Here is a 27,898-nt window from a genome sequence, read left to right as displayed (position 1 = left end):
ACATAATCGGGAGAGAGATCATGAAATAGCGGATCGGAAAATCGCTTCTTGGAACATAAAAGCTAAAACGTTTCATATGTTCTCTATGTTGAGCACTCTACTTTCAATTCCAACCACATCGAAAGTACGTCGTGTTTCACGTTCACCTTCCGTTTTCCACGGGACTCTCTATCTTATCTCGCAACACCCAGCGTGTGTGTGTGCCCAGTGCTCACCTCCTGCTGACACTCCGCATGTTCCTCCGCACTTCGGATTGCACTAGCGGTTGCGCAAAAACCACTCCAAACACGCGCTGTACGTGTTTCGTGATGTAGATGTGAGTATGCGTATATGTATATGCGGAGGGCTTACGTCAAGCTGCTGCTGTATGTAGAGTGCAGCCCACCGAACCAAACCACTTGAACACACACAAAACAGGCAACGAAGTGTAGCTTCCCAAAACAAGAACTTGGTGGCCCACGGACGAATAATCCCGATGATTATTACATTCCATTTATTTCGCCGTTAGCGACCGATTGCGACTGATATTTTCAATCGTTGCGAGATGTGTTCGACACAATCTGGCAGGTGCACCAGGTTCTAGCCGTAAGTACGCGGAGAGTATAAGTTACATTACAATATGGCACCAATTCGTTTGTTGCTTCCTCGCGGCACGTAATTGTCACAAACAAACACGATCATTGTCGCGGTGGCCCCGTTTTAATTATCGACACAAACCACCCTCCTCTCTGCCAAAAGGGTGGCCCCCACAGGCAAATGAGTGGAACAGGGGGTGGTACCGCCCAAAGGGTAAAGTGGGCAGATAGTAGGGGAAGAAGTTGTTTTGCCAGTCGTTGCTAATCATTCTCTCACGATGACGGTTCCAGAGCTCGCCATTTAACGAACTTCGTGTGCGTACTACTAAATGCTAAACAACAACAATTCTCGTCGAAGCTTCTTGTTGCTGTTGTTGCGGTGACTAACACAGATCACCAGATGGAATCGTTTTCTTTCAAAACCAAAAATTCCGCAAACTATATGTATTTAGTAGTTTTCGAACAACAATAAAGCATAACGTCCCAAGCGCTCGCAGAAGGAGGAAAAGGGAAGGTTGCTTTGGGCGGAATGGACAGAATGAATTCATTTTGTCCCCCCGCCTGTGACGCAAATCGTGAAGCAGACTGTGCGACATACGCAACACAAACACCCGCTTCTATTGACGCCATATAAGGCATCTACACCGTATCTCCCCCTCGATGGATGGACAATGTCACGGATTCAAATTGAAAAATGGATTGAGTACGGCGGGGGCTGCCCTCGGGAAGTCAATTACGAATGCACCGAGTGGAGATGGAATTCCTAGAGCCTGGCGGGCGAACGTGGGTGTGCCAGTGTTCGAACCGATCGGTGAGGAACGCAGATAACGGCGACAAGGGTGGAATTTTGTTATATGAATTCCCGGGAATTCTGAAGCAATGCAAATTGAACAGATTGATGCCCAAGAAATTGTTATGGCATTGAATATCGGCGGTGAGCATCTTAAAATGTCGCTCTTATCATCTTGATATCAAACGTAGTTTATGTTGATCGTTATTACCTCATAAAGTATAACATGCGGAGTTCCCAACAGTTTAAAGGAATTATGTCTATTAAGAGAATTTGAAATACTGCAGACATTGCAGAACTTCTGTTAAGTCGATCGGGGGTCTAAAAACTTCAACCGCTGATGTCTAAACTCAATTTTGTTCCTCCGTTTTTCTCTTTTACCACCCTTAATCCTTCCCGATACCATCCCCCAGCAGCTAATCCAATAAAAGCGTCGGTAAAAGCAATGTAACCAAGTTTGCAATTACAATCCCGCTGCCAGCATTCAATCTGCAACAGTGCAACAATGTTTTCCTTCCCATCATATGACGTCATTGGACGATTTGGCGAGCTGGCAATCATGGCATCCGAAAAACCCACAGCACGCAGCAGCATCCAACTTCCGCGAGAGCTCGCAAACCTCACGAAATCGAAATCAACTTACTACGCCTTCTCCTGCACGGTGCAACCGCTCGCCATTTATCTCTCGCTGCATCATCTGCACACGTCGCGTTGGCGTGAAAATAGACAACTACCACCAGTGAATGGGCTGGGAGAGATTGATGCAACATGTAATCACGACTAGCGTATAAAGCGGAGCACGGCATAATGGAGGTACAGTATTTGTATCTGCCCCGGTCATAAAGTTAACTGTCATCATCACACTCCCACCGACCCCCAGTGTTTGGGGTTGTACAAGCGTGTGTCGTGTTTCTTCACAGTCGCTACAAAGTCAAGCCGCTATAGAGAGAGAGAGCGGAAAGAAAAACGAGGATCGTACAAAGTGCAGGGCGCCCCGTGATATCGCAAAAAACGGGAGATGAGCCCATAAAGCAAAACGGCGACAGCGATTACGGTTGAGGGTGATTCACCGAGATCGTCGTCGCATTTAGTGGTTTGTGATGCTCATTGCGTGGCCGGGAAGGCTTTCGTCACACCGCACCAGTGTCGTAGAGAATTGTGAGCAGATAGAAAAGTGTTAGCGGTACCAATTAAAAAATAATTTTAAATTTTAAATAATTAAAATCAACGCAGCTAGCAATACGGCCAGGGCTTTATGAATAAAAAAAAAATCAACGCAGCTTTAACTCTGCAGATTGTTTCTTTCTTTAGCCCTTCAGGAAGTTTGTGTTGGAAGCTTCATTTTTGGAGTTCCTAGTTTGAAGCTGGATAATTCATTCCTGCGTACGGGAGTACATGTGGCATGTAACCATAATGACACCGGACAATCTAGTCCCTGGAGGCTTCATGAGTCATCATAATCGACAAGACGTAGTGGTGGCCTCCAAAAAGCGTTTCAGTGATAACGTTGATGGGGCGGTCCGGTGGCCGAGGCAACAGCAGTGACGGTCTTCACACGGCAAGAAAAGAGTTCAAATCCCATCCAGACCAGACCGCCTTCCCGTACGCAGAGTAGCTGACTACTTTACTACGGGTAAAATCAAGTCACAGAAAGCCAGAAATGGGAGGCTGAGACCATTCAAGGTTGTTGTAATGGCAAGTAAGAAGAAGATGGCGTTGATGCGATCTTGAGTAGTTCTAAGGACTCTTCCATGATCACTCGATGAGGGCCGGTATGATCTCTCGAGGTTGAGGTACAAAAAAAAGGAAAATAAGTCTTTCTGGAAGTAATATCTGATGATGTTTTAATATGAATATGTTCGTTTCATAATCATTAAGGACGGCCAGGCCCTATTGCTATGAATATGTCCTTCGCAAGCAACAAATTTATACTTTGAGAGATTATGTGTTTTGAGGCGAATCTCTATTGATGTTCAAAATCCTGTAAGTCTTGCATCCAATCATCAATAAATGGCCGTCAAAAATCGCCGACTCAAACGAAACAAGCCAAGAGTGAAAAATTGCCTACAACCGTTAAAGCGACAGACAAAAATGATCGCGTCCGTCCATAATCCATCACACCCAGGGCGGCAATGCACACCCGGATCGTTCAATGGTAGTGCAGTGTAATTCAAATCATTCAGCATCAATTACTTACTATTGCGCATCTTAGAACCTAGGCCGAGCAGAAAGCACAGAACCACCCACCGGCAACAAAACGCACACTGCCATACGACGAGCATCAAGAGCAACAGTCACGGATGGAACCGCCGGTTCGGTTAGGGGAAATAAATATAGCTCTCAGCTGTTACCCGACCGATCATCGCATTCATCGAGACCACACTCGCGGTTTGTCACCGATGTGTGCGCGCGGTTCCTAGTGTCAATGTACTACACCACACACTGACCGTTCGTTGCACACACAAAACCGGCCATGTTGCGATCCACCCGCGCGTAAACTGCAGTGCGAAAAGTTACGGGCTACAAAGGGGAGAGTTGCTTTCCATTGTATTTGCTGCTTCCTTTACTTCCTGCGCGCGTGACTGTCAGGGAGGCGGGCAACGTGGTGCTGCGGGTAATATTACTAGGTCACCTTTACGTGTGATACGCGATCCATTCCGCGCTGATCTCTGGTGGTGCGCGGCCACGACGCTTCGTTTCGCGTGCTCATTCTCCCTGAAACGTGATACCGCGCGAGAGGCCCCCGGGGTTCGCGCACAGGATCGCCGTGTCGGCGGTTCAGTACTTTGCGCTTGTGCGTTGTAGCCAGCCGGTTCGGAGTGATGATGCGAACATGAAAATAGATCGCGAAACACTGCTCGCACGGAAAGCACCGCAAAAAGGACGGCGGACAAAACAACAACAAAAAAACCACCCGATCCAGGGGAACGGAATAGCGCCGAGAGCGCGATTTGTTTGTTTTCGTGCAATCTTTCTACGCAATCTTGTTTGAGCCGATATTTACGAACTTTGTCTCGGACTGACGTGCTGTGCGCGTTGGAAGTTGGCCGACAAAGATGAGCGCTTTACTAATGAAATACTACACACTAAATAAGTCGCAACGTAATTCACATCAGTTAAGGTTGGTAACATGATAAGTAGGAGTCGATTCCTCGGGTTTTTTTTTCTTCAAACTCTTATCTTATAGAAACAAGCTTGGCGACAGACAAACATTATCTTCCATGCAGCTCGATAGATTTCACACCCCAAAAGGTGCGATAAAACGACTCAAAAAAACCACAACCCTATGCTAATAGATGATGCCATTAGGGGTGGCACGACTTGGAAAAGAACAGGTGAAAAAGAACCTACCACAGCAAGTACAAGATAACACGCTCAAAAGCAACCGCAATATGACAAAATTAAACCTCCCCGCAACCCAAGGTGTTGTGATATTCACAGTGATGATAAAACAAAATTAAATACAACAAAACCCCGAAGGTGATGAGTAACAACAACACACAGCCCCATCCTTCCCTACCCCCACCAAAATGGCGCTCTTCCCCTTCGGGGGCGCCATTGTTGTCGATGTAAGAATGAGGGCTCCTCCGAGAGGATTGCACAGAGATTTTGTGTAAATATTCGCATTGCGCAGCTGTAGTACCCGGTTGGTGAGATAAAAAAGGGCCAATAAAAAGGCAATGAGAACGAAAACGCTAAACTTTGATAAAGAACGTTCAAACACTTACTGAGGATAACAGCACACGGCGGCACAGCACAGTCACTGGCAATGTTCGTTTAACGGCCGTGAGATTTCGTCCATAAAATTTCACCCAACTGGTCTGCCTCGAAGTACCCGTTATACCCGGCTACCCTTAACGTCTCCCAAGTCTACGAGAAAAACAACAACACGATCACTGCTACTCTACAGCAGTAGGCTCATACAGCACAGAAGTTGGATCACCACACCGCCCCTCGAACACTGATCACCTCGGGGTTCATGTAACGCTCTCCTTGAAGAATGCTTCCTGTGCACAGACGGTTCGCCGTCGAATGGTAGCGTCCGGGTCCCGGGACGGAAGGACTACGTTTGGGCAGCAACCTTGCCACTTTCCACCGAACCGACGCCGAACACAGTTCACTGCCGAGTGCAAAATCTTCCACTGGCGCGTTAGTGCGACGCGGCCAATGATGACGATGATGATGGTGTCGTTGGGACAGTGCCCCTTACTGTCAATCATGTAAAGAAGGAGAAGCTTCCCGCCGAGCTGTTCACTTCTGTCCGGGCGTTGGCAAATGTTGTTTTATCCCACCGAAGTTAAATTATTCCTCTCCGTCGACACCTCTGCGCCTATGGGTGACGAGGATTGTAAAGGTATAGAAAATGGGAACCAACAGGTACACTTCTCGTTGAAAGATTTCGTTAGATTTGCTCTCGTCGACACGCAACAATCACTTCCAAAAGCCGCATAATGCTTGCCTCACAGCGCTAGAGTATGAGTAAGGCAAACGACATTAAATCGTTTGTTCTTCGTCTTGCTCAACATTATTACACATAAAACGGATGTAGGAATCATCAGATCCTCAACACACAATCAGACCCCGTCGTTTCAACACATCAAGTAGAATAATCTCACAAGAGTGGGCATTGGATTTCCCCTATTGCTCACTAGAGAAACTCGTCCAATCTAGCCAAAATTCACTAGAACTCGTGCGGTACGACGTGATCCACTGCGACATCAGCTACGCGTTCGTACCCCACAGCACGCACTTCACTACTCAGTATGTTTTGCTACGTAATGCGCTTATCAGCGATGATTTCCTGCTGCTGTCTGATCTTCGATTGATCAAGTAGGACGGCACGCGAAATCGTTGCTTTCAACCACTCTGAACTGGTGGTAAAGACTGGCCGTGCCCTGGCGGAACCTGCCCGTTCAAGTCTCGGCGCGTGGGAGAATCGCTAGCTAATGATTGTAATGATCCGATCCGTGCTGCTCTCCAACACACTCAAGCATACGAGCGTGCACGGACAGGGTCTCCACCACACCGCGACGATTATACTCGCGGGTTTTGCTTTCCGGTAGGGCGCAAAGCGCGAAACGTGGATCGCGAGATGTCAAGAGCGCCATGCAGATGCGAAACACACACACACACACATGTACCCACACAGAGTGTGCCTTGAAATCCGGGTTGATGCGTGTGTGACGATGCGACGGGTGATGGGAGTGATGATCGCGTGCGCCCATGTATTTGTCTAGCGTGCCGGCGCCCTCGCTAGTAGTAGAGTGCGAGCAAGTGTTTGTGTAAGCGCCACAAAGATTTGCACCCCGCTCGGCGTGCTATCACGAAACGACTGATATATAAACGGGGGGGTGTTGCGCTAATTAGCACTTAGTCGCTTGCGAGCGTTCAATAGGTCCACATGCTCAGTATCTGCTACCACTATCGATCTTGTTGAACACATATTCTACTCTAGTAAATGTTACAAGGAAATACCTTCCGATGTGCTGATAAGCTCAGAACTCCTGGATGAAGCTATTTAACGCATTATTAAGTTCTAAGCACACCCGTATCTCCAACATCCAAGACAGGAAAACCGCAATGCGGTAAAGAATCCGGGTCTGTAACAACTAGCAAACACACACACAGACACCTTCTCCCGTCACGAAGGTCCCACACACAATCACATCCGCCAATCGATAGTACTGGAATGTGGAGTGTACGCTGCTAGGTTGTATCAACGTTATCAGCCAACGGTGACAGGAAACCATTTTCCCATTAACCAGCAAAACTCTCCCTCTCTCTGTCTCCCAGAAAGTACATACCAATGCTGCAAAGCAGATAGCAGCGGATGTGCACTTAAAAAATCTATCGCACCGCATACTCCACACGTACACACAGTCCCCCCCGACTTTATCACGAGCGTGGCGACGTTCGATGTCATTCAGTTCGAACATGTTCCACGATCGAGAACGTTCCCAATGACGCGGCTACCAACACGCTAAGGCACCAACCAGCAGTGGCAGATGATCACATGTCATGCTGGTGGGCAAAGAGCGACGGGCCGAGGAGACGTCGTACTGCCGAAACGTTTGCCATATGGTGATTCGGTTGTGAGTCCAACATCGGTTCGATTCGTCAATCATCGGTGGCGGGCGAGAGTTAAAAGCAACAACCCAAACAACGAGTAGCCCCCCCCCCGCGAATGCTTCCCGCTAATGGCGGGAAAACATCAACGGTTGATTGCTCTTGTGTTTTGCGGCATCATCATCATCCGGTTGCATTCTTGGTTGCTCTGGACCCGAGGTTGTAAATCAAACGTTACGCTGCGCTAACGGGTGCTGCCAACAGATCACAGGCCAACAGTGATACAATTTTCTTTAGGAATTTTGCAGGGAAAACTAATGCTGGGAGATGCCAAGTTTTTGCAATAAAAGATGTTTCCAGAGCAGATTTTGAACTATAATTTTGAAACTATAAGTGCAGCGCAAGAAAGTCAAGTCTTGCTAGAGGATTCTCGATCCAAAATAATCCATGTTCCAGAGTCGTACTATGATCACTCTCATTACCGTTGAATATATACATTTTCCCAAGCGAAACCTACCTCTAAATCCTATATCAGAAAAAGGAAAACAACATTCCTGATGTGTTTCATCACTCTGGGACAGCATCCTTCTGATGACAGTTCAAAATGGTGTTATCCCATTGCTCCCGTTTGCCAACATTGCAGCCTTTCCGCGATGTGTTCAAATGTCAACCGCACTGATTGATTAGAGGATATGTCGGTCACGCAACCAAAGTCGCGACCTTATTTTGAGCTGCACACAAGAGGGTTTCCGCTTTGCTTTAGTAATATGAGCAATCTGAATACCGGGCAACATGAGTTTGTTAAGATAATGTTAATTGCTGGCAATTTACCGAAAACGACAGTTGAAACAACATGCGTGACACAGAGATTTTTCTTTATAGCACTTTATAGCACGCTGAGGTACACTTCGTACAATGAATGGATGATGACACATCCTGTAAATGATGATTTCTCCCTCAGAACACAGAACAAACGAACGTGCAGTTTCACACATCAGCAAGTAGAATAGTGGATATTAAACCTTATTTTCTTCACCCTCATAAAGGCACAGAAAGGCCGTACGTCGCCCGGTTCGTTCGCAGAGACAGATAAACAGCAACAATACGCTGCCCGATCATCACATGACTCGGTTGCGCAGAGGCGCGCATGTTAGTAAACAAAGCCGAAAACCTAGCAGAGGAGCGGTCGATCGTTGGACGGTGGTAATGGGAAGAATGTTTCACCGTTTATCGCGAAACCTTGCAATATTTTGACCGTTTGAGACAAACCAGCGACGGACGATAATTGTTTAAATTTAAACTCAAAGGAAGCAACAACAAAAAAAGGTTGGCCGGCTCGGTAAAGACAACACACGGGCAGTGTAGCAATAAAATAAACCGTAAACAAAGCACAGTTCCAACGGTGCGGGACAGTCTTCACTTACAGTCAATCTCTCCGACGGGGGAACTTCAATAACTGCACCGCTAAGATTAGGGTGACGCATGTCTGCAGAGCTGACAGAAAATAATGCTAACGTGATCGTAAGGGCGTGGCGATCGGGTTACCACGGACTAACCAGCACGGGCTTGTCAGTCAAAACAACAGTCATATGATGCGCGGAACGTGGTCTTAGCTTTTTACGCTGGACAGAGCTCTCTCGGGACGGACTTTGACCCTTCAAAGCTATTGGAGCTGTCTGTTTTTGTAAATAATCATTTCTTTATAAACGAGCAGGGCGCATACGCTGGTTCACGACTCGCTGTCCAGTTGACACTAAACTAGTTTGAATAGCAACTATATGATTTCCTGGACTCAGCAAACCGTAGGATACTTAACGATCCACAACCACTCTACAGCTATTACCAAGTGTCTCGCAACCATATACTATGATTGATCGCTTCACTCGTAGCTGTTATGCATTAAACTGTTTCTAACCTACCTAACCTGATACGAAACACACCACCCTGCCGGTAAAGTACGTAATAACTACTGCAAAAAGCTGCAGGTGTGCAACGTGCCACCCACACTCGCCCCCCCCCCCGCCCCCTCTCTCTCTCTCTCACTACATCCACGCAAACCAATGACCATGCCCTTGCCGGTACAATGTAAAGGTCGCGGACACGAGCTTCCATTTTTACGTGGCGGCTCTACACTGACAGGCGCAACAAACCACAGAAAAAGAGCGAGCAAAACCAAACGTCAGGAGATTCAACGTGATTATTATATACAGGATATGCATGCACACACGAATGGACGGAAGCTAGAGAGTCTTGAGGTTCGGTCATGCGGCTTGCCTCGTTTACCAACACCCGAGACTCAGCTGCCCTCAGCGAAACGATTTCTCTCAGAGGCAATTGTATAATGCATCTAATATGAGGTTAAGTGATAAAATGTTACAGCCGATTTCGTTCCTATGTTTTAGAGATAAGCTTCTATGTTATGTCTGTTTCTCTGTATAAAACAACCTAAGGCTCTAAAACAACTCAAACTAGAGCGCTACGACGATTCTTTGCATTACCATTTAGTTGCCATTTTACGGTCGTTTGAAGCGGATAATAGCTAACTGCGCCACCCTGCACAAACCAATATGCCTTCGCCTTCGGTACAGAACCGCAAAAGGTCGCAATTGACATTGAACTACGTCGCTTTACACCACTTGCGGGGGGGACGGCTGCTCCCGGTCCGTCCATCGAACCTAACCGGTTCGATCGATTCAAGCGACAGCGATGTGAAAAAATAGCAACCCACCCACTGCTGACAGCGGACGCTCTAACCTTTGGTGCTGCTCCTGGCGGAACTTAACAGCGACCCTTAAAATAAATCTATCTGCTCCTTCCGGGGGCTCGTGCGGCTCGTGCACCAGGTGAGGTGCCCATCACGTCCTAGCGAGACACGGTTGCAGTTCGTGTCCCTTACACTCGCCCGCTCGGGACACGCGCTACCAAGCTAAGATTAGCGGACGGAGCTCCGTCACCGTCACCTGGAGGTCGCCACCATCCGAGCGGTACAAATATTGGCGTGTGCTGTCAGTATATATAGATCGTCGATCATAAGACGAAATAGACACGGGTACTGCGACATAATGGTTGAGCAGTGAAAGCCGCTTTCAATTTTTATTTTATCCTTGCAAATGTTTGCTTCATTACAACATTTACAAGTATAAATATGTAGGAACGAAAACGAGTCCTCATTTATAATTGCTGCCACTTAAAACTTCATCCGACCGAAGTTGTTTAGTTTACTGATGGGTTAGAACACATCTCTCCCCACTTTGTCTGACGCGACACCAATTTGCACTCTTCGGTGTCGCGCAATACACACGCTACGATGTTTGCTGCTCGTGGGTTTGTCAATTTTTTCCCGATAAAACGAAATGCTATCTTCCCAAGGTAGCAATAAGATCCCACTGCATAACCACAAGGAAGACCATTTTAAATGTGGCAAATTGTTTGATTTGAAACGGAACGAAATATTAGAGTACCACCTCATTTGCCATTGTAATGGGTTAATCTGCTAATGGCCCAGTTGAAGGACTGTTACGAAGAGCAGGGTGAAAAAGTCTAAAAATTCATTCACCAGAAAATCAACAACCACCAGCCAGGGATCTCTGTCAGCAACAAATTCGCACAACGAGCGCAAAGCAAAAACAATATCGTGCTGTTGTTTCGCAGCAAAAATAGAACCAGAACGATTATTTAATTTTATCATTCCGCTCAAGTCGTAAAAAAAAGACGAGACTTCTCGTCCAAGGACACGCGAACAGAGGACGGACGCGAAAATGCCTGTGGCCACAGTTTTTGTATCATCGGGAACACGGGAAAGTCGAAGAATGCTACAGATTCAAGCAGGAAATAACATTCGCCATTGGTGGAATTAGGTTAACATTCTACGTCGTGAGCGTTACGAAGGGTACGAAGAATGCTATTTCTGAATGCTTTTTAAAGTTTGTCATAACTCTTTTCATTGGCAATACAAATAGATGCTATAATGTTTCAAAAATAAAATACTTTAGCGACTTAATGATATTACAGAATCTGGGGTGTTGTGCAGTAGGAACCAATTTCACACTTTGTAGTTCGTAATTGTCGTCCAAAACAGTTTGACCGCAGTACACAAACATTCCCCACACAGTATATAACATTCACCAACCGTGGACACCGGAAAACTGGTGGCACAAGGCAAGCTGTTTCTTCCGGTAGGTTAGCGTTCTTAGCTTTTTTGTGGAAAGCGTCGTAACCGGAGTCGAATGAGTCACGTTACCGCATAGTTCATTTCAAACAGTCCAGACAAAGTTCATGAGAAACGTGACATGGGATGTACATTGGAAAAAAGCTAATTCTGAAGAATGCTTGCTATTATCTGTCCATTACTCTGGTCCCAAAAAAAGAACTGCGTCAGTATTTTTAACTGTAGACACGAAAAAGGAAACCTGTTATCTATCCCAAAAACAATTAAGCAGGAAGAAATGCTCCTTCCGGAAAATGTCAGGAAACGAAAACGACCCAAGAGCTTTGTGCGATTATCTACCAATTGGTAATTAAAACGAGCTTCAAATGGATAACAATGACCCATCCATCATTCCAAAACTGTCTCTGGGTACAAGAATCTTTGTTTTTCACTTTGAAATTACGTGATGTAATAACACCGACTTCAAGTGACACGCGAAAATCATTTTCTACCAAACAAGACCTCGGAAAAACGGAAGCTCTCTCCTCCTTTTTGTGTCCTCTAGTTTTTCCTTTAACTTTCTCCTGTTGTCTTACTGCCTTGTGTTTTTTAACGCGCGCGCCCCGTTTATTATGCGTCCTCTTCCCATGCCACCGCAAGGACACAACGCACCACAACAACCAGCGGGGCACAACTGCTGCCGATTATCGATTTTTTTTTCTTCAGTGTATGATATTTTTATCAGTTCGCTAGCGCAACCAGGCGCTACTCCCGCAGCCAAACCCATAACAGAGAAGCCACACATTGAAAGAAGTATGCATTTGACCTTTCACGATCCACGTTTCCATGAAGGAAGGACGAAACCTTCGCCGTCAACCATGCCAGTAGGCATGGATGGATTGACCTATTTCAACTGGCCGCGCGCATCAAGCACGGGAAGCCAACACAAGAAGACAGATGATGAGATGGCTCTCGGGACGGGACCTTCTTGCACGAAACATACATTATCGCCATCGATGAGTGCGTGATGGATTCCATTAGTGGTGCTACCGCTTGCTGGATCCTGGCAACATTGAGCAACGTTTTTTATCATCATCCGAACCCCCGGGTCCAGGCACTGTCCCTCGCCCGCTTCATCTCGGGTCATCACGAGAAGGAAAACGAGAAAAATTATTATGAATGTCACAAACAGCATGATTACATCACGTAACTATCAAATGGCTTTACTTAATCTTCATTTCTTCATCAGCTAACGAACGTACGTAGATAATTGGAGCTGGCTGGATAGTAATGATGAAGCGTCCCGTCTAGGTCGATAGTTTCTAACTCACATTAAGTGCATATGGAGAATAGTCTGAACAATATGGCCTCACTTTTTTTGTAGAAAACTAGAAATAGTATATACATTTGTGTATAGGTATGTGGTTGTGCATCTTATTTATTGGATTAGATAGATAATGTTCAATAAATGAAGATAGGACTGTATAGATCTGATACTTTGACTCAATCCACTATCCAAAATTGACGAGATCCCCCTTAACCGCTTTGGAATGGAAGATCCTCAGAAGGATTTTTGTCCCAGTGCGAATGAGATGAAAGTAGAGTCACTATTATCGACAATCTCTATTAGACTGGCAATGCTCCTGTTCACTAGTGACTGAAAGCCTGGAATTGGACGACCCAGTCAATGAAATCCTTTTAAACCCTCTAGATGGATAGACAGTGGCGGATCAAGCACAAGCAATCGAGTCGGACCCTGATTCTTGTTCTCTTGGCTCCTGTATGCTGTTGGACATGCTCTTAGAATATCACCAGACATCCTAGCACAATAAGCCGTTCCAATTCGTATACATAAAGTAGAGAATGGTTATTTACATTTCAATTTAGGGAGAGAGCTCCTTATTACCCTACCAATCTCCGTGATACGTCATGTGAATGACGTCTAACAATATGGTTCAAAACTGGGGAACTTCTTCAATCAATCAACAATAAAGTAATATTTCTGTTAATACTTCCCAAAATAGGAAACCATTTTATCTCATCCAAATAATTATTCGACAAAAAGCAATTCAGCCCCTGAAAATGATCTCGATGATCGTTGAACACAGAGAATAAAAACCACCCTGTTGTTTAACATGCAACATGTCCGCGTCCCCGCATTCGAAAGTGTATTGACATTACATGAAAGTTCATTGTACGATCGGCCAGCAGAACACATTATGTTACGTTCCCGGGCAAAAAAAAACACAGGCGAGAACAGGACAAGAAAGGATCAGAACAGAACCCCAGCAACCGCCCTCCGAAGACGCCGTCTACCTTCGCTTGGAGATCTCGCTCGGTGATCACATGGTGGTACGACGATCGTTGAACTTTTCGCCAACCACAACCGAAAACAAGACCACGGCAGAAAAGAAGAGTGGGAAAACTGCGGAAACCGCGCCGTATAAGACACGTTTCGTTGGTGCGTCACTGTTGGTGAGCCCCCCGTTGGCCCGCCAAACAACGGCTTGCACGCTCTTGTCCGTCAATGAGGAACTCGGGCGCGGGAAACCGCAGGCACGCACGTCCGATCAACCCCTAAAACAAATGCAAAAACGCTGCAAAACAAACTCGGTAACGTCAGTCAGCCGAGCGACGCAGATCCATTGCAAGAATGCACCGGCGATGCAAACCGTACAACAAAGAGAAGGCCAGAAGAACGCAAAACGCGTCGTCGTGAGGCGAATTGGAAAAGATAATTTTGATGCATTTATACATTTGGCCTCTCGTTCTTGCCCGTGTGCCCTTGACGCTGAAGTTCTGCCATTCCCACGGATCGCATTTTCACTAAAAGTGGCCTGCAGTTTGAGGAGTTCTTGTTGTTTTTGCCTTGGTCATCAGTTTGTTCGAACGGGCGAACGATCGGTGCCGATGAAGGAATGTCCGCGCCATTTTACCAGCATAAAGTGACCCAAGGAAAGTTCATTGGCCTACACAGCAAAAGGTAGCACGTGATGTGTTGCTGCAGCGATCGCAATTTATGTTTGGGCAAATAAAGGTGAAGTTCCACAAAAGCTCTCGTATAAAACACATGCTGGACTCTGACATAAAGAAATCCTAGACATAATTCAAGGAACAAACAAACCCCAATAAAATATGAAATACGGATGCACTCACAGTTGGATACAACAAAAAAAGAAGAAGGACGCCACATATAATGGCCAGACAGTAGCGTTACGTACGTTACTTTCCTTCTGCATTCCTTATGATGAAGCGATGGAAAATGGAACACAAGCGGACTCATCCGGAAAAGGTGAATGACTTCTGGAAAGCATGGAAAAAAGGGGAGCGAAAAACATATTGCATCTCTCCCTTCCCTCTCTAGCTTCTGACAGCGCCACACACAAGCAGAGCCAGTTCCCTTTTTTAGTCGACCAACTCCAACATAATAGCTCTTCATTAATGCTTCAGCATTTCAAGTGACTAGGCCTGATGTTATGCTTCACCTGGAGTAAAGAAATGCGAATATGATACTGTAAGTAATCTGTTCAACTGAGGCATTAAAGCACATGAGCTGATCTTGCAAGCTGAAGGGAAGTCATTAATCGTTAAAGGATGAACCCCGACATGCAGGGCTTCCTATACTGCTACAGGTAAACTCAAATCAAGGAAGTCAGTAATGACGGGCCAATACCTCTTGTGGTAGTAGAACCAAACAAGAAGAATGTTTGGCAATACTTTCCAATTTTTACTGTTCAAAGTTTTGGTGCAATTTTCATCCACCAGCAGTAGTACCTCGAAAGCGGGGGCATCAAACCCGAAAAAGGCAACCAACTATTCCCCACCCGACAGGAAGCGGGGCGCACTGTGTGTTCTGCACGCGCATAACAACATGTTTGAGGCAAAGAATAAAAGCAGGGCAATAACCTGGTTCAAGGCCAACAGTTTGCCGACCGACCGTATGCACATTGACGAAATGATTCGGGCTCGTTTTTTTTTTTTGTTCTCCCATCTCTTATTACAATTCATGTGCCATTTTATTCGTATTCTAAGCAAGCAAAAACCCATACCAAGGGGTATGTTTTATTGTGTTTTATAAAAGGTAATCTAACCCCGGTGTACAAGAGCATCACCATCAGGAGTTTTGTATGCAAACTAGCGTGGTCAGATAAGTGGGTCTTCTAATCAAGAACAGCGAAAAAAAAAAACATCCCCAAAGGAAGAGAGCATGTTGGTAAATGAATTCATTACACCGCAGGAGTATAATACGTTTCAAGCGAAGGGTCGTCTGACAGGGAAAAGTACCTTCCATTATTGTACCGGAATTGATGAAACTCATGCTGCTGCCGGTTCCACCAGTGTAGATAATGAAAAGAATACAGAACAGTGGGAACAAATGCAAACAGTCCCTCGCTTTCTGGAAGGACCGAAAAAACAACAACCGAAATTTAATCCTTGACAGGAGTGTAGATGAAATTTGGGAGTTTTCAATCCAGTTAGTTACTGGACGAGGACCGATATCTACTGTCAGATATTTAGAGAAAAAAAAATCTCATGTACTGAGTTTTAGGTTTATTCCTAATATATTCTCGTAATGTTTACTTTAAGCCTTCTTTTAACACATTGAGCAACACACTCAAACCGAAAAAGTGTAGTTTTTCCCGTAGGGCACTGTTTGTCAAAATGCAATCGCTACAGGCTTCCCCTGATTCGGTTCGACCCGAAAAAATGGGGTTCTGAATTTTTGTCTGTCTCTGCCGTTTGGGCCAGACACATATTCGCAAAATTTTAGCAGGGGGAATGAATACTCAATTGATGGAAAGGCCTAACCCGACTGACTGTGGCAGAAAAGGGGGAGAGCATCAAATGACCTCCTGCGACTTGAAAGAGCGGGGGGAAGCTCAGACGGGGGGAAATTTTGTCTAGACGTATAAAAAATTGTGTAACCTTAACACACAAAAAACTCGACTCGAACAGACTGAAAAGCGAATAGGGAAACCAAAAAGGGACATCCGATGAGCGGGAAGAACGAACACGGCCGGGTACCTACCGGCGATGTTGGCATGGCATGGGCGTGAAAAAGAACGTGACACAAACAACGTCGGAAAATCTATCCAACGGGAACCAGACGGAGGATACGCTTTGTCTGATTCGGTTCCTGCCGACTGAGAGGGACTATTCGAATTTGTTAAGTCGTTATAAACTATAAGTAACAGACAAGCTATGGTGGACAGAACAGGTAAAGAGTCCAGAAAATAGGTTTTGAAGATTCTGAATATCGAACAAATATCACTGAACCAATTCAAAGCTGAATTTCATTATTATCAACGAAATCTCTGCCAGCAGTATAGAGTAATTTATGGTCACAACATCGTTTCAGTTCAACCTCCTCAGTCACGATATGATTTTCGCATGTCCTTGCAGCGAACGGTAAAAGCGGTACAGCCATCATCATCAAACGGATTGATTGTTTATCCAATGTAAACAAACTGGTGACTTTCCCAACAACAATAACTCTGGCGGAATGTAAGTGGCGTCGCGGTAGCCACCATTCCAGGCCCCGGATTCCAAATTGTTTCCACAAACAGTGATAATAGTTTATCACTTGGATGACTGACTGACTGTTGCACGCCAATAAAACTTGTAGCAATGTGGTTCCTCGCTATTTTAAAGCATTTTAAATCCCTTTTAAAAGCAAACCGTGCCCTGCAGGAAATATGAAATATTGCTTCAGAGTTGTCAGTATTTCATTCGCCCTGCTCGAGAAATATGAGTCGAGAAAAAGAAATGCGACTATTTTCCCCACCCCAGAGAGCTAAGATAACCGATCAATGCCCGTGGATAAGTCAAAAGTAGAACTCGTTGGATACGCCTGATACCTCTTAGCAACAAAACCACAATCCTCAACATGTCCTAGTCTTCTTCTATGCCATACTTTCTTTCCCCCATTTTTTGCCACCCAGCACCCTCCGGAAACCCCAGCAAGAGAAAGCGAGAGAGAGAGCGAGAATGGAGTGGATTTTCTCGATTCTTGAGACAAGAAATCCACAGTGCACCGGGGGGAGGCGGCAGGTTACGTTGGAAATTCGACCTACCCGCAGCAGAAATCGGGACGCCGCCATGTGGCAGCAGCAAGGAAGGAATCAAGGAAGTTTCAGCTGCACAAATGTAGGACACGGTACGATAGTTTTGCACCCCGATAGCGCCAACCATCAGGCTTTTCCCCAAGCTTCCTCCCTACGATCTTCGCTTTTTGGAGGGAAAGGTTTCGCGTTTCTCTTCGCTCTGGTGAGGCACTCTTTGTTCTGAGGCGGATTGCATTAGACTTTAGTTGAGAAGGAATAGAGCAGCAAGATTTATAGTGATGTTTTCTATAAACCTGCTCAAAATGGTCATTTATTTATCAGAACCTGGAGTGACATCGGTATCAAATGTAGCTCTCCCATGACCTCTTTTCTTCCATTTACCATTCAACCGCCAACGATTGATTCCAAAAATAACCACCAAAAAGCACAAATTAAATCCAAAACCTGTAGAATTAGGTAAATCGATTCCTCTCGCACAATGTTACACCAACCATTTTTGGGGGCTTTCACCTTTGCAGCAACGAGAAAGATCGATATTTCCACCCAGTTACGGTTACTTCCCAGAACAGAGGGCAAAACCGCTCGGGAAATTGAACCATAAAATTATGTTGAACGCAGATACACCACTTTCTCGTATCATTCCCCCCCAGAACTCCTGCTACCATTGTCTTACAATCAAATCTGACGCAATTTATCATGAACCAGGTATTGCTTTTCCATCGCTTCGTGTCTCCGCCGTTCGCAAAGGCAAAGAAAAATTGACGCACGCACGTTGACGATATTCCGGGACGCATTAGAATTCGATTCGCAACAGATGGTGAAACCAGGTACAAAGGGCGACCTGTGTCCTGGTGGGCTTGGAACGGATCTGCAGGCGAAGAAAAGTCCAGACAAACCGAGACACACCCACAAACTCATTACAAATTTATTCGACCTCCAACAGCCCGGTGAAGAATCCGGAAAAGCCGAGAGAACGGTTGTGTGCCCCGCTTGCTGGTGTGTGCTGCTGCTGCTGCCCGTGGTTTGGTGGTTTTGAACATGGCTTTGTGCCGCACAACACGAGCGAAATCTAGAGACGACACATTGTTTTGGCACTCACACAGGTGTGTGTGTAGTGTGAGGATTTTTTGGGAGGGCAAAAAAGCAATAGTGCGTTCCGGTTGGTGCGCATAGGAATTACTTCCACTACAGGGCTGTTCGGCTCAATGCTGTTCAACCTTTGAGCCCGGACAGGATGTGAACGGATTAATATTTCGGTTTTATTTAATCCGTCTCGTTTTTATCGGGTTTCTTGGCGGATTAGACGAGTTTTGGTTTCGGTCTGTTTTTGGGTAAGTTTTTCATAATGATCCAGATCTTTTATGGTTTTCTTATTATAGGCAAAAGATTCGAAATTGGAAGAATTGGAGAAAATAACGATAGAGAGATCAAAATGTGTGCACATGACAGATCGAATAGCAAAATCTGTAACGGTTTGAAGAACTCGTGGCTTAAATTCTGTACCGGATGAGAGATCCGAATAGAAAATTGAATTGATTTGATCTGGTTGGCGATTGCCTACGTTTTTCCAGACCGATCCACAGACCAGTCGGTGGAAGGCGATCACTTTTAAACCGGAATCTTTAATAATCTAAGGATAATCTTCCAGGGTTCTGGATGTACTGTATCACACATGTCTAACGAGATACCAATCTCGGTATGAACCCGAACATATAAACAAACATTGAAGTATATTCTTGTGGTCCTCTATATCTAGAGCATGCACATCTGCAAATCCTTCAGGAGTCGCCTCGATATCAATCATCAATTAAATGCAAATTTCAGTATTCATTCATTTATAATCCGAATCACCCGCACTGAGCTACTTTAAAATGTTCTCCTAAGGTATCGTTCTTTGAAACTTACTAAAGACAAAACACCGCCTGTACGGGAATCCAACCACTTGGAGACGGCATGTGACTTCTCATGTGAAGGCAAAATGGGGGGAGGGGGTGATGTGGGGAGGCATGAAATTAAAACCAATTCTCATGATTTTGAGATTCAACACGATCACACGGACGGACACATACACACACAATCGAAACGCCCATCGAATAAAACCCGCGACGACCACGACACGACGGCGGGGACCGTCGATTGCCATTGATTATGGAAGCGCAAGAAAGAGGAGGGGATAAAAAGAGACCTTCCCTTTCCCCTCCACGATTACCGTCGGCGGACATTCCGTGCCGTACCACCGCTTATCACGATTGAACGACCGACGTAAGTGGACTTTTTTATAAGTGTGCAAAAAATGTCGTGCAATGAATGGACGACGGCCCATACTTGTAGTGGGTAACATTATCACAACGAATTTGGTCCGTCTGGTCCGGTCGCCCACATGGTGGACGTTGGTGGAATTTTCTGGCAAATTTCAATGATCTTTCAGCGATCAAAGCAAGCTGCGTGCTGTATTGGTTTTGGATGTGCGTCCCGAAAATATGCTCCATCTTTGTTTTTTTCTCTCTCTCACTCGCTCTAACTAACCCGAGGCTTGTTGGCCACTACCCAGAAAAAAATATGGACGATGCAGGATGATGACACGTTTCTTTGCAGTTTCTGGTACTCACCACTAAAGCCATACACATTGAATTAGCGATTGCAACGGGATGGAACCGCGTGAGCTGACGTCGAAAAGCACACGAACGTGGTGAGGAACGCTAACGGGTTTGTTGTGGGCTGTGGCCCAGCAGAATCCACCGATTGACGACACACACGTGGAGAGTGGAGGCTTTCTTCCTTCCTGTCCCGCGTTTTTCACCAGCTTTTCCACCGTTTCTTCCTCGCTGCCTGCTTCGACGGGGGAGGTGAAGAATTCAGTTACGGCTGCACAACAATGATGGCTGCTGAAACACACTCACTGCACTACCACCACCACCTCTACTACTGCCTTGAATAAATTGCACACACACGCACCGTTGGCCACGCGCGCACTCGAATGACAGTAAAACCCGATTTTCCCTATCTGTTTCGCAATTTTTGCCCGCACTTTCACACAACCTCCGAGCAACTTCACTTCAGCAGAAGATTTTCCCAAGCGCACTTCCTTTTCTTTTTGCTTTGCTCGCCCACAATCGGGGTTACACGCACACGAAAACCGTCGGAAAGGATGAACTCCTGCAAGAATAAGCAAAAAAACACAAGGGGTTGCAACAATTTGCCTCCAATTTTTCAGACGCGGTCGTATTTTTTCTCTGCCATTACTCGACTTTAACCACAAAGCGTTGCTAAGAAGGCTTCGAAATTATTACTACGCTGCAAAAGATTGCTCTGGACTGCACGAGTGCACGAGGCCCGTTTTACTATAATCGCTTTCGAAGTGTGACAGGAGGACCTCGGCGCGCTAGACGACGGAGCAACAGAGAACGAGATAGCGAGAGAGCGAGAGAGAACGTGACGTTCGGTACCACACAAAGGGAAACGCATACAAACGCACACACGGCAACGGAGCGCCAGACGGTATCAAAGTAGCACGACAGCTTTACGCACACACACACACTGTTGGCTCGAACTACACACACTGGCGTTCGAGACACATCGTTACCGTCGCTTACTTTGTATGGAAAAAATTTCCCTTCGCCGGAGTAGAGACACTTTCTTCACTCGAAAAAAAAAAGATGACATCACGAAAAAAAACACACACACACAGAAACCCTTCAGAAGCATGAAAGGATAAATTGAGCTACAAATGTAGCACACACTCGTTCACACAGGCCCAACATTATGAACTCGGTCTCGGTCGGTGGCCACCGAAAACTTCGATGATGGTGGCAATATTGGAACTTTCTCGCCCACTGTGTCACACGGGAACGCTTCGATTTTTTTGTGGCTCAGAAACACCCGTTCACAGTAGCCTTTGTTACTTTTAACTCACGATTTCCCCTTTTCCCTGTGAACCAACTGGCACCTGTCACCTGCTGGGGTCTCCCAGGAAGAAACACTGGCCCCCCAAAAAAACCCCGTGCCTCACGAATTGGAACGTGAATGAGTGTGGTACGAAATTTGCCTCGCTGGCGTTACGTACCCGTACACGATAGAACGAACTTCACTCAGCGGATGGAGAGACGTCCTCTACGGTGTGCAGCGTGTAGCGCTTATTCGTGCAAATGCGGTTAGGAATTGGATTTTCTTCCGGTTTTGCCAAAAAAACGGGCCACACCAGAGCTTTGCACCAGAGCACACGATACACCGAGCTGTCGAGATGACACACACCCTACGTACGTACAGTGGACGAGGATTTGTAACACGGTTTGCCTTTTTTCTCCGTTCACGACGACGCACGCACCCGAAGAGGAAAACTCTGCTTCTTCTGCGAATGTATAGAAATCCGTCCTATTGTGTGCGCGCGCGTGTGCGTGCGTGTGTAGCATCGGGAATATCTTTTGGCGTCTGGTTGATGGGTCGCGTTTATAGTGAGGTTTCGAGTACTGTCGCTCAATGGTGCCACTGAGGTTACGCGTTTGTATGGGTGGTTTGTGTCTTGGATGATCCGATAGATGGCGTTGCTAAAATGGTGCCATTATTTTGAAAATAGCATAGCTATTTTGCATATTGCTCTGCCTAAACTCACCTAGAACACGGCTTATTCGACTCATGGTCATCTAAACAAGACAAATATTAGTTTAAGGACATATTTTTAACGCTCAAACATCATCCCTGACCTCGTACCATTAATACAAGGTTTCTTCTGCAATCCTTCAAGAGTCTTTGGAAAACGATGACGCAATCGAAATTTCCCAAAAACCTCCAATCACTCACACACACACACGTTCGCACACTTTATCCTCGAGGGAAAAACAATACGGCAAAAAAAATCCTTATTACGTCATTGTAAAACTATTACGCCGTCCATCCTAGCGTGCAGGCTACTGCGCACTGTTAAATGAAAATGTGACGACAACGTGGAGCACGTGGAGCGTGTGAACAATCGTACCAACAACCAAGAGATTGGTGCGTTGTTTTTTCTTCCGAATGACGTCGCAAACTTATCGGATACCATGTGATTGGCTCTCACGTGGCAGGATGATAAATTGTGGGGTTTTGTCCTTTCCAAATCAGCCTTCAAGTGAATTTCCATCAACAGGTGGTGGCACAAGGGAGGAAATTGTAGCTGAACTAGTTTCAAATGAAAGATTTTTTTTATTTAACCTAAGATATGCAAGGAAAAGGGGGAACCGAAATTAAAGAGGTGATAAATCAACCATCTGAAACAACAATTATACTATGGAAAGAAAGAGATGAAGCATCAATCGGTTCAGTTTACAAGTCCAAATAGAAGACGACGATAGGCGACTCAACTGAAATTGTTTCTGTGGGGAAAAAAAAATCAGAGAAATTAATCTAAGCATCTAGAGCCCAAATCAACTGCTTCGAATGAGGGGCTTTCTATTAGACACCTTGTGTATTAGGGGCCGCATATAAGGGACCACGTGTTAGGGTCCGCGTACTAGAGACTTTTTGTTAGGGACCTCGTACTAGGGATCTCGTGTAAGGGAACTATTCCATCGAATTTAAATAACCGATTAAATGATCCAACATATAACATAATACTTTTAAAAAAACTCACACATACACACACACATTTTTTCTGTAAATTTGCAATCTGTATTTCAAGTTTTATTGTTGTATCAGGCTTACAAACGAAAACGAATAACTAAGTTGTGTTTCTCTTTAGCTTCCGCGGTCTTTGTGGGGTCGGCAACCATTCCTCGGCGTGTCTCGGCATTCTTCGCTATTGAAATGCTCCGTCCTCCGCCAACAGTGTTTATCAGAACCGGGTGTTCCAAATGGGATAGAACTGGGGATGAGGTTGATGGCGATTTTCGGGACACGATGATGCGGGGGGCTGTAGCGAAACAAGTGGCCTAAAACTTGTTCCCCTCAATGGTTTTATGGATACCGATGCTAAGGGATGCGGTTTTTTTCGCTGTATAAAACCAGGAAAGCTCGTCCAATAATTGACAACATGGTGGTAATTGGTGTGAAGTTCGTACCTTATACTGGCTCTGGCGCGTATGGAAAGGAGCAAATGCACACTAAAACGTAACGGGGGGGTTTTGTATTATTTGCGAGCTTTGCTTGATTTGTATGTACGTTTCCTGGTCCTGGTGGCCAGGTGTCGCTGCGTGGTACCAGCAGCTTTAAGGACACGGTTTGTGGGGGTTACCCTTCTTTTATTACTATCTGCACCGTTTGCATTTTTGTTTGTTTGTTTAATTGTTGTTCTGTTACTGTTAGGCTGTTGTGTTGCACGATATGTATGTGTTTGATGAGCAGCATATTGAGTTTCTAACCTTACCGGGAATGAGATGTGGAGGGGTCCGCATGTGTTTTCACTACCTTTGACGCTCTCGACTAATTTTACTTAATAATCCTGTGGGGTTTGAATGGGTTTGCTTGCTTGCTTCGACACGGAGCACGTACAGAGCGGGAGGGAACGTGGAACCCTACTGTTCCTAGCGGCATGTGGCTATTCGAGCGATTATCGACGGTTAAGAGTGTGCACAACGGCGCAGCTACAATTTAAAAAAACAAACACAGAGACACATAATTTAACCTCCATTCAACGGTACCGTTCTGACCCCACTAGTAACGGTTGGTTGGGTGTGCTAGCAGTGACCGGGGTCCGGTCTAAATGCTGCGCTAAACAACCACCACCCGGCCAGACAGGGGGCAACCACCAAACAGCTTGATTTGGGATGGGTTTTGCAAAGATTCAAAAAACTATCCTTCTCACAACGGACGGGGACGCTCTAAAGCAATTGAAACTCACTAAACGGTGCAATATCTCCTCTGTAAAGAGTGCGCCACCGATCGTGTGTGTGTTTGCTAAGTAACGGTTAAACTCTTTCTCTCTAGTATTAGCGTCGCTTCCGATGCTCTATAATTTCTAATTAAAAAGTCTACCAAACAATGTTTCATTATTTTTTTTTTACTGAGTCTGAGATTGCGGTTATTCAATAATAAAAACTGGAACTTGCCTAAAACCTGCCCCTCCTCCTGCTCCACGCGATGCGATCGTTTAAAGATTATTAGTGTTTTTTTGTTTGTGTTTGTTTAAGAAAGAAAAGACAATACAAAAAACCTTCACGAGTCCTGTTTCGTTTTGTTGTACCGTAAACGTTTAACCTGCCAGGCAATTAACACTACTCTACCTGTTTACAAACGCTGACCAACGATTGATCGCTACTAGTGGAACGAATGAATGAATGAACTGCTGAATATTTTCTGCTGCAAATTTTCCGTCGAGTTAAAGGATTATTTTTTACAAAGTTTCTATAATCGAAAAGCACATAACTAAAGAAGAAAAAACCCGATTTAAATCAAAGCCAACAACTGAAAACCGACACACTTTTCCACACGTTTTTCTCGCCTTTTATCTGCAAAATTTGCTGTACAGAAAGGAGCGCTCCCTTTCTTTTCCATCCATCCATTACAACAGCGTACTCGTTTTTCACCCCTCTATTGTGTCACAACCCACACTCACTCGCTCATCGTCCACAGGCCTAGCTCGGTGTTTGTTACCGAATTTTCTAATTAAACTCTCACAGCTCTTTTAGTTAACTGTGCGCCCGCTAAAAATTGTTCGCCAGGTTAACTGTTTGCACCATGTTTTGTTTAGTGGAAAGAAAAAATAAATTCGAGCAGCTTGAGATGAGTTTTTAAAACCATTGCACATTTCTATAACACCGCTACTAGAGAGTCGCTTATGGGTGTGTAAGGTTTGGTAAAGCAAATTAGTGGGAACGTGACGATATTGCGCTTCTGGAGCGTTTTGACTGTAAGTAAGAAGACTGCGGGGGGGTGGGGGGTTCAGGATCTCTTTGTGTTGGTTTAGCTGTGTTTTCCATGGTTATACACGACTGGGCTGTCTCTCTCGCGTCACACAAACATTATTAAAACATCCTACCGATCCGCTTCCTTCCTGCTTCACATTGTACATTTCATTTCACTAAAATTGCTTAAACGCGCTCCCCGGCTTCTTCGTTCATTTACTATTCCCCTTTGCTTTCCTCTCTCTCTTCTCCTTCTCTTCAGCGTACCTGCAATATTTTGCTAATAATTTGATATAAAAAATATGTTTGCTTTCGATTATTAACTTGGATCTCTACGGACCATCTTCCTATCCCCTGCGCTACAACTATTCGACTGCCCATCACATCATTCACACGATCTGTGCTGGACATTCTGCGCACGCACACGCTTGTGTGTGAACCAAACTGTTTTGCTGCAGCAGTGTGTGTGTGTGTACATATGCATTCTAGGATTCTAGTTTTCTATGTATATATATATTGCTATTACATCTGCATTACATTCTATACACTCAGTTCTTCAGTCCCAAGTTCTACTTCCAACTGCGCTGATCCAGAAGGATACATTCCCAATGGTAGCTTGTCCGCCAACTCTTCCCTGCCACCTGACAGCAGGTGACTTCCGGTAGGACTTCTTACAAGCTAAATGCACACACACACGCACACACAATCACTCGCACACGCATGCATCATCCGCGTTGCGCTCTCGGTGTCTCTCCTGTCTCGCCCGTCCGACAGCAAGGAATTGTGGTTGTGCTTAATGTACCCCTTTTCTTCTCCTGGAAATGCTGCACTGTTAGAATTTGAATGCATCACCAGGATGCTAGACCACAACGTGTGGAATGGATTGAGGGAACAAACCAAACGTTCCTTCCTCTTTTAACGTTCATTCCTTTTGTAACGGATTGATGAAACCATTGCTAGAGGCATCGCAATCGTCCTCTAGCTCCTCTATTCCAGCTAGGCATGTAACAACTCTAGGCAAACCGCTGCGATAGATTGTGTCGTCTCATGGAGATTGTGTTACGGATTAAGCTATCAGATATAAGAGCCCTAGCGTACGCTTAAATGCATCACAACAATTCTGAAAGCACGCCCCACCAGCTGCCCTTTCTCGGTGCATCGCAGCTCCGGCTAAACGGCGTTTGCCGCCGACGATGCGCAAGAGGCGGATGATGGTGACGAGGTGGAGGAAGAGGCAGAAGACGGCGAAGAGCAGCAGGTCGGTTCCTCCTCCGGCAGCACACTGTTTTTGTCCAGCAGCAGCTGCAACGATTCCGGCTGAACACTGCCGCCCTTCGCGTGCTCCCCGGACGCGATCGTGCCCAGGCAGGAAGATACGACCGGCGGCAGTACGGACGAGCTACTGCGCCCCGGTTCGTGAGCCGAATCGACCACCGGCGGCAGTGTAACGGTTGCCGACGAAAGCTTGCGTGCGAGTGCATTCGGTCCGACGATGGGGGCCACCGGTTCCGTGCCGCTACTGCACGGCTGGTAACCGCCGTACTTCAGATCCTTCGAGTTGGTGCGCCGATGGCGCAGTATGCTGTTCGAGTCTTCGATGAGCGACTTTATGCCACCCAGAATGCCGGTGCTCGGTGCACCACCACCGGCACCAGCCTGCTCGCCGGCACACGGTCCGCCAGCGAGCGGGCCGGGTGCGAGATTGAGCAGATTCAAATCGCGCGAGCTCGTGCGCGAGTGACCCTTGCCGTACTTCGACTCGAGCTCCTCGTTCAGGTCGCTGCTGTGCTTCATGTTGTTCAGCACACCGATGTTGGTGTTCTTCAGCACCGCGGCCACATCGTGCGAGAAGGAACTTTTCCGTGACGAGCCACCCCCGGTCACTGGCGCACCGGTGGAGCTGAGGAACTTGTTGGCAATGTCGTTATCCAGCCGAATGATGACATTGTTTGGCAGAAAGGAGAACTCCTGCCCGTAAGAATAGTTGCGCGTGTGGCGCTTCTTCTTAGCCGGGGCACCACCACCACCACCACTGCAGCTGCTGCTGTAGCCCAGCTTCACGTGCTCCGAACCGCTCGAGCCCGGCTTCAGATGGTTAAGGATGTAGCGGATGTTGCCCGCACCGCCCGCATGCTGGTCGGCTGCACTGCTGTGTTGCTGGTGCTGTTGCTGCAGCGCAATCCAGCGCCCGAGATGCCCCGATGAGGAGGAGGACGTTTGCTGCTGGTGGCGCTGCTGTTCGTTGTTGTAGTCGTGCGAGTTGTTGCGCGTGTGGTGGCGCATAAAGCGCTTCAGCTTCCAGTCGTGGAAGTCCACCTCGCGGTTAGTGGCGGAGTTGCTGCGCTGGATTTTGATATCACAGGAATTGCTGCGGTAGTGTTTGCGGGCGGCCGTCGCTGCCGGTGGCAAGCGGTACGGCTGATGAACACCATCGTCGTACC

The 27,898-nt window shown here is 46.2% G+C and overlaps 2 protein-coding genes across 18 annotated transcripts in view; both read right to left on the bottom strand.

Annotated features, from left to right (window-relative positions):
* LOC118511777 (protein tyrosine phosphatase type IVA 1) overlaps positions 1 to 22,041 on the bottom strand; it is a 34,248-nt gene extending 12,207 nt beyond the window's left edge. For 2 of the 12 annotated variants that reach the window (XM_036055272.1, XM_036055282.1), the window contains exons 1-2: positions 21,707 to 21,961; positions 20,253 to 20,799 (exon numbers count right to left, since the gene is read on the bottom strand). The gene's annotated coding sequence lies outside the window, so the exon portion shown is untranslated. Of the gene's footprint in view, positions 1 to 5,093; positions 6,312 to 20,252; positions 20,800 to 20,886; positions 21,037 to 21,122; positions 21,138 to 21,236; positions 21,255 to 21,556; positions 21,572 to 21,706 lie in introns of those variants that run through there. The other 10 variants (XM_036055274.1, XM_036055277.1, XM_036055275.1 and 7 more) reach the window with 10 other exon arrangements.
* A 1,222-nt stretch (positions 22,042 to 23,263) lies between these two features.
* Positions 23,264 to 27,898, bottom strand: part of LOC118511774 (solute carrier organic anion transporter family member 4A1) — a 45,343-nt gene continuing 40,708 nt past the window's right edge. For all 6 annotated transcript variants that reach the window (XM_036055266.1, XM_036055264.1, XM_036055265.1 and 3 more), the window contains one exon: positions 23,264 to 27,897. In XM_036055266.1, the coding sequence (XP_035911159.1) occupies positions 26,628 to 27,897 (1,270 nt within the window). In that variant the 3' untranslated portion in view covers positions 23,264 to 26,627. The remainder of the gene's footprint in view (position 27,898) is intronic.

This window comes from Anopheles stephensi, chromosome 3, assembly GCF_013141755.1.
Source record: "Anopheles stephensi strain Indian chromosome 3, UCI_ANSTEP_V1.0, whole genome shotgun sequence".
Taxonomy (NCBI): domain Eukaryota; kingdom Metazoa; phylum Arthropoda; class Insecta; order Diptera; family Culicidae; genus Anopheles; species Anopheles stephensi.
Note: the sequence above shows the minus strand (reverse complement) of the source record. Positions and strands in the feature narration are given on the sequence as shown.